This window comes from Dendropsophus ebraccatus, chromosome 11, assembly GCF_027789765.1.
Source record: "Dendropsophus ebraccatus isolate aDenEbr1 chromosome 11, aDenEbr1.pat, whole genome shotgun sequence".
NCBI classification, from domain to species: domain Eukaryota; kingdom Metazoa; phylum Chordata; class Amphibia; order Anura; family Hylidae; genus Dendropsophus; species Dendropsophus ebraccatus.
This window is the reverse complement of record NC_091464.1, coordinates 63,236,351-63,246,145: the sequence shown is the minus strand read 5'-3', so window position 1 is coordinate 63,246,145 and position 9,795 is coordinate 63,236,351. Positions and strand designations below refer to the sequence as shown.

Genomic DNA, 9,795 nt, shown 5'->3' with positions numbered 1-9,795 from the left:
CTGACCAGGTGGCTCTTTTCTTGTAAGAGGCTTACACCGGCAGGGTAACCCGGGCTATCAATCCTTAGGAACCGGGCGCCCACAGCTTCAGCTTGATCCTGGCGACTTCTGGGAAGGTGCAGAGGAGCTGCACCCTCCACCATCCTTCTTCTCAGAAGACAGGAAACAGAACTGGAGTAAGGGGTTGATGCGGCTCCTTTTAAAGCTTGATTGATTGATTGATTGCCTGGCGGCTGTTTCCTGTCTCATGAGAAGAGGGATGGACGCTCTCCAGGGGTGCTGTCATAGGGCGAGAAGGGAAAAAACGATGCCAGTTATGTGATGCATAGACATTGCCTATAAGTATCATGCATTACATTGACATTTGCCTTCTGCCACCTTTATACTAAATAAAACCAATAAGAGCGCAGAGGTGACATTTTGGAGTTTATTACTAGATACATCATCCAAACACAATCACATGTAAAACAATTAAATAAATTAAGTCTGGCAGTGGAGTCATTTAAAAACAGATCTAATACAACTATATAATACATTGTAAATAGCAAGTAGCCATATCCATATTCACTACCTATAGTGCCGCTACTTTCTTTGTGTATGCGATTCAATGGGTACCTGGTCATTGTCAGAACAGGCAGCAGGTGAGTGTTTTTACAGCACCTTGACCCTTTCAGACTAGGGCCTCACAGTAGTGAAGTTTTTTTGTCTTTTTTAAATACTTTAGGACTCTCTATTAAAACGAAATCTGATTAAAAAGGTCAAATCATAAAATACTTAAAATGTTAACAATGTATGGCTCCTACATCCAGCGTAGGTGTCGCCTTCACATGTTCTTTACCTCCAGAGATAATTGCTGCAGGACAGGGACATATAACACTGACAGGCAGTCTCACTTTCTGGCAGTGAGCAGTACACACAGCGGTAGCTCATAAAGCGCTCAGCATTTCCAGGTGTATTTGTAGTCGCTCAGTTCTAACTGACGTAGTGAGGATTTTCCCAGCGTAGACACCTGGGTGAATTGTTCTAGTGTCTGCGGATGAAGACCACAGTTTGCTAGTTCTGCACCATCACTCTCCTGGGGAAAAAAAAACAAATTTTAGGACCATGAAATACAAAAATCAATAAAACATCATAGCGTACTGCTAGGATTTATTGGTCGGATCTACATTCATTTATTATGACAGGAAACCCACACTGCAGGAAAATGCAGCACAGCCCTGTTAATATGACTATCTATTCTACTCCCCCTGCATAGCAGACGGCCATGTCTGGGCAAAAAATGTCACTGCATACCCCCGAGGTTGAGCGCCAACATAAGCAGTAACGTAATGGCCTATACTATTGATATACCATAACATTACAAGATGTGACCACACCCTTAAGAAAGTCATCTATCAGTACATGCAAAATGTGCTGGATAGGAAACACTGCTGTAAATATAGGGTATAAATCAGTATAAACTCACAGCTCTGACCTGCCAGTGCAGGTTTCTATAGAAGTCTTACCTTGCTGTTTTGGGGGTGGATTGCGGTATTGAAGACCGTAGTTGGCTCATGTGTGTACAGAGATGCCGAGAAACTTCCCCTCTGAGCAGCTTTAAGCAGCAGCGTCAGAGAATGCACCGTATGTGGCATCACCGGGCCAGTAATCTCCAGGCTGAACTGATCTTTATATCCAGAACGCACCTGAGTTTTCACATTAACAGTCCTAGTCTGCAAAGAATGAAGACCAGGGTGTCAGACATGGTATTTTTAACCCAGGCACCTCCTGTCCATCTGCCCCATCTCAGCGTATACTTTACCTTCATTGTATGCATAGTAGCCCCCCTAAAAGCCACTGGCGACAGCAGAGTTGGAGGAAGTCCTGCCTGTGGACCGGCAGCGGCCACAATGCTCTTGCAGTTGATCAGGAAGTTAAGCAATGTAAAGGTATTTGCGCCTTTGACCAATACAACAGATTCTGGCCTGTGATCCACCTTCACTTCATTCTTTTCCTTTCGACTGTTGCAGATGTGGTTAAGGTAGAAGCATTGTTGTCAAGTCAGTCACTGCAACAATAATCAAAGGCACTTACTATACCTAATAGTCTGTAAATAAAAGTGTTGGTCGGTGGGTCTACAGGGGCGCCAACTTAAAGGGGTTGTCCAGGCTTAGTAAAACATGGCCACTTATCTCCACAAACAGCACCTCTCCTGTCCTCAGTCTGGGTTTGCATCTCAGTTCCGTTGATGTGAATGGAAAGGAATTATACCACCACACAACCTGAGGACAGGGGCTGTGCTTTATTTAATCCTAAATAACCCCCATATGGCAGCTCCTCCTTAAAAAACACAGCAGCTGATTTGTGGTAAAGCTGGGTATTGCAGCTGTAATAGATATAAAAATGTGTCTCTATTACACTATTGTGATCCCAACCTGTATATCATATATTCTAGGTTACTTATATATGTACAACAGTATATTGGGGTCACACTACTATACAGACACATATATGGGCACTGATGTCCAAATGTTGGAAACCCTATGTGGCCAGTGTTAAATCAAGAATTAATCCCATATCAGTATAATTTACCAGCATTATACCGTATATACAGGCACAATATGCCAGTGACACATCTAATATGAATTAAAGCTAGTGTTTTTGGCCATTACAGATCAGGGAGGACTTTCTGTTGTAATCTATAGACAGTAAACCCTGTGTGGGCTATGCTGCAGACTTATGTTACATAGAAGGATACAGCTTGATGGATATTGCATCTGGCTTTTTAATTTTATCTTCAACTCCCATCTCTTCCAACCAAGAGAAACTTTCATCTTCATCACTGTCCGCAGGAGCTCTGAAAATACAAACACGGCCTCAATTATATTTATAAACTGCAGGTTATAAGATGAGGAGACACTTGCTTGGCTTAAAGGTAAGACTGGTCTCTTTGGCCTGTCCATTCCAGAGTTCTGACACCCTGAGACCTCACAAGTATGGAGAACGCTGTTCTGATATTCTTCTGAGCGTTGTGTGCTCCCGCAAATCTAAGAAAAGGTTTATTTCCTAATTCTTATATCTATCCAAAATTCTGAGTTAGGGCGGGTTCACACTACGGAATTCTCGCGGACAATGTCCGTGGAATTCCGTCAGCTGTCCGCCCGCACATCTGGGCGACTTTCCGCTGGCCCCATAGACACCATTCTATGGGCCGGCGTATTCCGCTATACGCTGAATATGCTATGTCACTTCTTTTAGCGGATCGCGGAATACGCCGGCTCATAGAATGGTGTCTATGGAGCCGGCGGAAAAACGCGTGCCCGTGCGGGCGGACAGCTGACGGAATTCCACGGACATTGTCCGCGAGAATTCCGTAGTGTGAACCCGCCCTTAGGGAAAACCTTTAAATGGTTCATAAGATCAAAAATCACATGGCTAGTTATGTTCCTCCACAAGGAGTCCAACCATCAAGTCCCCTACTGATCACAAGAACAGGGACACAATCCCCCCACAAATAAGGGAGCGCTCAGCACATGGCAGAGCACAGGAACACTGAGTGATGCCGTTCTCAGGATCAGTGGGGGTCCTTGTGCTCAGACCCCCCAGAGATCAGCAGACCCCCCCAGAGATAACAAGTATCCTTTTAATGTGACTTCCTGGTATAGAGTTTTATTACAAAGTAAAAGGGGGGGGGGGGGGGGGGGGGGGGGGGGGTCAAGGTGACTATCACATACTCTTCTCCATCACTTTTATGCCCAGATTCTTGCATATGGTCATTAGATTCAGATGGATTCAGAGATTCAGAGGATTTTGTCTTTTTATTCGGATCGCTCGTCACAAGTGGGAGAGAGAAATCAATGCCTAGAACACAAAGGGAAAAAAAGTTTAGTAATTGAACCAAGAAGTAAAACCAAAACATTGTTCAAGCCTGTAAGAGTGTGGGTAATTGAGAAATCAGATTGGGAATTGGGGCTATTTTGCATTGTGCTTTCAGGGCTGTGTCCATATAGCAGTCTACATGTTCCTGGGTATGAGCTATAAGTCCAACACCTACACAGCCAGTGTAATGGAGGAAAGTATAAGTACCTTCATTCTTCATTGCTTCTCTTATGCCTCTTGTGGTTGGAGACATGACGGCAGTGATCACATCGCTCCCCGCTATACCGGCCGCTCGGAACAGCACTGTGAACTGATAGGTACAGACGTAGAAGTATGGACACAGCTTGGCTTTCAGCAGGTTGTACAGAGACGTGAAGCTTAGAGCCCTGCACAGCAAGGAGGGAATAAAACTAGAATTAGATGTAAATAATTCCACACTATGTAAGGACATTGGGATAAATGAAATAAGAAAGGGTATGTTCACACTGAGTAAAATAGGCAAAATTCCGATACTAAAGCCGCTGCTCTCCTCTCAAAGAAGTGATGTAACTTCTTTGAGTGGAGGAGCGCGCTCTCCCATAGACGGGCTATGACACTAAGGCAGGCGGAATTCCGCCTATTTCACTCAGTGTGAACATACCCAAATGGAGGAAAGATTTCCCTTTTACTTGCATCATGTGGGTAATGTCCTGTTCACATGATGCAGATGGGAATGAAGCCTGACAGACAGCACCTACCATTCACTCATTAACACTTGCTGCAGAGCTTCGTCCTGGGTCCAGGGACTATTTTTCCCCGTCATCTTGCGGTCAGCTCCAATCCTGGGGAAGAGCTGCAGCCATGGAAAGGTGGGATGAAGCCAGTAGACAAGAGCTTGCTGGAAGGCACAGCGGAGATCGGTGGACAATTTAGGTTCCTATTAATTCACGTTGAGAAAAAAAAATAATAAATTACATGTTTCTAAAAACACCACATAAAACAGGGGGAGACACCACTCTGATAAGCCCTATAAACAGGATAAAGTGGGGTAACACATTACCGGTATAGTAAGAGGTAAGCTGACTGGAGATGCCCGGCAATGTAGGACTAAGCCCTGAGCTTCTTCTTGGGCTTTTAGGTGGTCAGTCCAGGTAAATGACTGGGAAGAGGTGAACAGTAGGCGCGTCTTCAGGCTCCAGTCCGCAGGATAGGTGACTGATGCTTCACACGGTTCTGCTGCTGCGATATGCTTCTCTGGAGACTGCAGGAACAAAAACATGATATATGTTGCAGTCTGCTCATTTTTCTAATGAAACCTCTGTGAAATCTATGTGTCACAAAAAAAGAGTGGTATTGGAGCAACAGAGCCTCTTTTATATCATCTGTGGTTCAGGCAACATGAAACACCTGAGCACCTTAAGAGTGGGTGACAAGTAGGGCTGGGCAATTAATCGGCAAGAGGGGGTCTGAGGATTTGATTTTTCCCCAAAATTGCAAATTCGATTTTCAGAACGAAAAAAAAAAAAAAAAAAAAAAAAAAAAAAAAAAAACTACGAATGTGCGGACTCCTGCGGGGGAGAAGAGGAGACATCAGTTTAGCGTCCTTTTATTCTTCCTGGGCTGCCGCATGAATAGCACAGGACGGGTTAAACTGCACAGCTTTCTCCAGGTTCTTGCTCTGATGACTTCCAGGTCCCATCCGCACATTTTCCTACTTGCGGGCAGCAGCATGACCAGGGGTCAGAGATTATCAGACGGAACCCTAGCACAGCAGTGCACCGATAACCTCTGAAAATGTGCTGGACGGGACCAGAAGTCATCAGAGCAAGAACCAGGAAAAAGATGTGTGTTTTTAACCCTTGTAACCCCTGTAAGTTATAAGCTGCAGCACAGATGGGGTACACATGGAGGAGGGGGACTTATAACAACTGCTAAGCTGGTGTATCTAAGCTTGTTGTGTGTGATACTGTCTGAAGAGCCTATGTATCCAGTCCATTCAGTGTTAACAACTGCTCAGCTGCAGTATCTAAGCCTGTTTTACATATTTATTAATGATACAGTCTGCAGAAAGTCTAAGTCTATCATGAGCTATATTCCCTGCTGTGTGGGTGTATCTAAGCTTTCAGATGAACCAGTGTTTCTATGCCCATTATGTGTGATGTAAACCGATCATATAAAATACAGTCTGCAGTGCTAGTGTATCTAAGCCATCACCTGTGATGAGGGATGGGTAGGTGGCAGAACAGTTGGCCACCAGCGGGTGCTGCATACAGCGAGGTAACTGATACTGGCTGTGTATACAGCGCCAAGGATGTGACATGTGCGAGCCATAATGTTATATGTAGGTGAGGGTATTATGTACAGAGGAAGAGGTGTGGCTTGGCATGCTGGGATTTGTAGTGAAGGTGCTAGGGGTGCTTAAATTGTTACTAATGTTATTATATGAAGAATAATGTAAAAGGCTACAAACACACTTGGCGGGTCTGCAGCGAGTCCCCTTGCTGTGTATTTGCAGCGAGACTCGCTGCAGATCCCGGCCCTATACTTTTAATGGCAGACAAACACGCAGCAGGGATTGGGGGGGGGGGGTGGGCGTGCGATCGGTGCTGCGGGGGGGGGGGGGGGGGGGGGGGCGTACGGGGATGCGTGTTTGTCTGCCATTAAAAGTATAGGGCCGGGATCTGCGAGGGGACTCGCTGCAGACCCGCCAAGTGGGTTTGTAGCCTAAATGGAGTGGAAAGTACGCTGTGCTAGACTAACAGTGCCAGCCAGCCAGCGTCCCTCCTCCCCCCCCACAACAGTGCCAGCCAGCGTCCCTCCTCCCCCCCCACAACAGTGCCAGCCAGCGTCCCTCCTCCCCCCCCACAACAGTGCCAGCCAGCATCCCTCCCCCCCCCCCACAACAGTGCCAGCCAGCATCCCTCCTCCCCCCCCCACAACAGTGCCAGCCAGCATCCCTCCTCCCCCCCCCACAACAGTGCCAGCCAGCATCCCTCCCCCCCCCACAACAGTGCCAGCCAGCATCCCTCCTCCCCCCCCACAACAGTGCCAGCCAGCATCCCTCCTCCCCCCCCACAACAGTGCCAGCCAGCATCCCTCCTCCCCCCCCACAACAGTGCCAGCCAGCATCCCTCCCCCCCCACAACAGTGCCAGCCAGCATCCCTCCCCCCCCACAACAGTGCCAGCCAGCATCCCTCCCCCCCCACAACAGTGCCAGCCAGCATCCCTCCCCCCCCACAACAGTGCCAGCCAGCATCCCTCCCCCCCCCACAACAGTGCCAGCCAGCATCCCTCCCCCCCCCACAACAGTGCCAGCCAGCATCCCTCCCCCCCCCACAACAGTGCCAGCCAGCATCCCCCCCCCCCACAACAGTGCCAGCCAGCATCCCTCCCCCCCCCACAACAGTGCCAGCCAGCATCCCTCCCCCCCCCACAACAGTGCCAGCCAGCATCCCCATAACATTTTAAAAGGGTACATATCATAAGTAGAGATGAGCGAACCTGGAGCATGCTCGAGTCGATCCGAACTTTCGGCATTTGATTAGCGGTGGCTGCTAAACTTGGATAAAGCCCTAAGACTATGTGGAAATCATGGATATAGTCATTGGCTGTATCCATGTTTTCCAGACAACCTTAGAGCTTTATCAAAGTTCAGCAGCCCCCGCTAATCAAATGCCGAACATTCGGGTTCGGATTGACTCGAACCCGACCCGGTTCGCTCATCTCTAATCATGATTTCATTTTTTGGCCATACCGCCCATCCCTAGTGACTAGTGTATAGTATGTGTCAGGGTTTGGGAATGGTTCCTGCAGCTTTACCCCGACCAACCAGACATTACCTTGAGAGCGTACATAATAACTAGTAATGGATGAGCAGGTACCTGGGCTTCTGTAGTGACGGTGGGTTCAGTGCCGAGACTTTCTCCCCAGATCACATCTTCTACTGAATGATACTAGAAAAGACAAAACCCTAGTTATATACAATGCATTACAAAAAAAGCAAAATACAAGTATAGAAGTGTCCCTGTATCCCTATAGCACACCCTCAGAAGCAGCAGCAGCAGCATGGAGGACAATATGGAGAACAAGCTATGGAGATCTAAGGGCCCTATTCCACCAACAGATCTGACGACAGATTATCTGCCAAAGATTTGAAGCCAAAGCCAGGAGTGGATTTGAAAAGAGGAGAAATCCAGTCTTTCCTTTATGACCTGTTCTCGGTTTATAGTCTGTTCCTGGGTTTGGCTTCAAGTCGTCAGATCTGTTGGTTTGTGCAAACTCTGTTGAAATGCCAATGACCACTTCATTTTAGGTGTCTGAGGATATTCAGAAGTCTCAATATACACAGGGTTAGTGAATGTAAACTTCCCCAACTCAGAGGGTGCTGAGTTGGGCGCTTCAGAACATATATACACACACGTATATATATATATATATATATACACACACACACACACACACATTATAAAAAGTTGTCACAATCTGGCTTTATAGCAATGTAAATACACTATGTAACATTTGAGAGGGGGGGGGGGGCTCAAAAAGCTCTGTAAAGCGGACCTGAGAGAGAACTACAGCGTTACATCACCGAGTGCTCTGACGTCACCACAGGAGACTGTAAACAGAGCCGGCACGTGACCATTCACCGGCGTGCCAATATTAGTGACGTGGCAGCCTCCGATTGGTTCCAATGTAAGCGGCAGTTTCAAAGGGAATGAGGGTCTGGCCCCCTAGAGGGCGCTGTTCACCGACCTGCACGGGCTCCTGAGCGGGGATCTGCGGCTCCCTCACCGGCTGTGCCCAGCTCTCCTGCGGGCAGCACTCCGCCACACTCTCCGTTCTCCTCTTTGCCGCCACCGTGTTTTCCAGACTAGCGAACGGGTTCCTGCGCTTCACCGCCCCGCTGCCGCCTTTGTGCGGCCCCGGAGAGAACGGCCGGACCCCCGATACACGCTTAGCCGCCTCTCCCGGGGAGAAGAGCGCCGTCCTGGCTCCAACTTCACTGCGACTCCTCCGCCTGCTCAGCCGCAGGATCTCTGATGGCTTCTTAAAACTGGGGGAGTATCCGGGTAACATCTCGGAGGACATGGCGGCACGGAGCTCCTCACACTGACGGCTGCTCAGTCTAATGTGGCGCGTTTTCCCTTCTGACGTCACTCTACGAGCCCCCACCCACTCCCAAACCTTGGTTCCCGCCTCTCGTTAAATTACTGATAACCACTAGAGGCCGCTGTCACTGCCATAGACGTGTCTGGATGTGCTACTCACTACGACCAGCAGATGTCGCTATTTGCTCAGAATTCCAGCTGTGGCACAACTCCAACTCCCAATTACAGTGAATGGAGCTGAATTGTAATACCACACACAACCTGGGGACAGGGGTGGCGCTGGGTTCCCAAGAAAGTAGCTAATTTTTCTAATCGTAGATAATCCCTTTAAGGGCCATATTACACAAGTGGATATTCTGGATAAGCGAGCGCTGATCTGCTAGGTTGGGGCTCACTTACAGAGCCTATAACATAGCTCAACTATCCTCCAGCAAGGGCTGTATGTGTGTGTGTATATATATGTATATGTATATGTATATGTATATATATATATATATATATTTATTGATGTCCATGCACTGGCTGTTTTTTCCCAATCCTGGATAACCATCAAAACTTTCTCTGCATCACAGAACCTTCCTCCTCCATCCGGACTCTCTATGGCTGAATCCCTTGTGTGATTGAAGAACATCCCATAGACAAGCTGTATGGGGACCTACCACCTCATAGTCACATGAAGTACTCCAATTTATCCCTATGTGTACCTTAGTTTCTGTTTAAAACAAAGACTTGGTTTTTTTTTCACCCTCTAAGCATCTATCAACCCCATTTTAGCACATGGCTTTAAATAACAAGGCACCAGAACCTAGAAGCGGTCAAACAGCATGGACAGAGAGCGGTTTAAAATCA

The 9,795-nt window shown here is 47.6% G+C and overlaps 1 protein-coding gene across 1 annotated transcript; it reads right to left on the bottom strand.

The window, feature by feature from the left end:
• Positions 1–413: 413 nt before the first annotated feature.
• DONSON (DNA replication fork stabilization factor DONSON) lies at positions 414–9,007 on the bottom strand. Its single transcript, XM_069944708.1, has 10 exons — positions 8,591–9,007; positions 7,720–7,791; positions 4,898–5,098; positions 4,596–4,774; positions 4,066–4,244; positions 3,714–3,840; positions 2,738–2,836; positions 1,802–2,000; positions 1,506–1,712; positions 414–1,075 (listed from the first exon to the last, which is right to left on the bottom strand). The coding sequence occupies exons 1-10, from the start codon at positions 8,924–8,926 to the stop codon at positions 938–940; spliced, it is 1,737 nt and encodes a 578-aa protein (XP_069800809.1). The 5' UTR covers positions 8,927–9,007; the 3' UTR covers positions 414–937.
• Between the last annotated feature and the right edge of the window lie 788 nt (positions 9,008–9,795).

Bases quoted from the DNA above. Each gene is read 5' to 3' on its own strand.
- DONSON (XM_069944708.1), bottom strand. From the start codon at position 8,926: ATGTCCTCCGAGATGTTACCCGGATACTCCCCCAGTTTTAAGAAGCCA. The intron at 4,245-4,595 runs GTAGGTGCTGTC...CTTGCTGTGCAG, and splicing joins CAAGTGTTAATGAGTGAATG to GGCTCTAAGCTTCACGTCTC. The intron at 1,076-1,505 runs GTAAGACTTCTA...TTTTTTCCCCAG, and splicing joins TCCACCCCCAAAACAGCAAG to GAGAGTGATGGTGCAGAACT.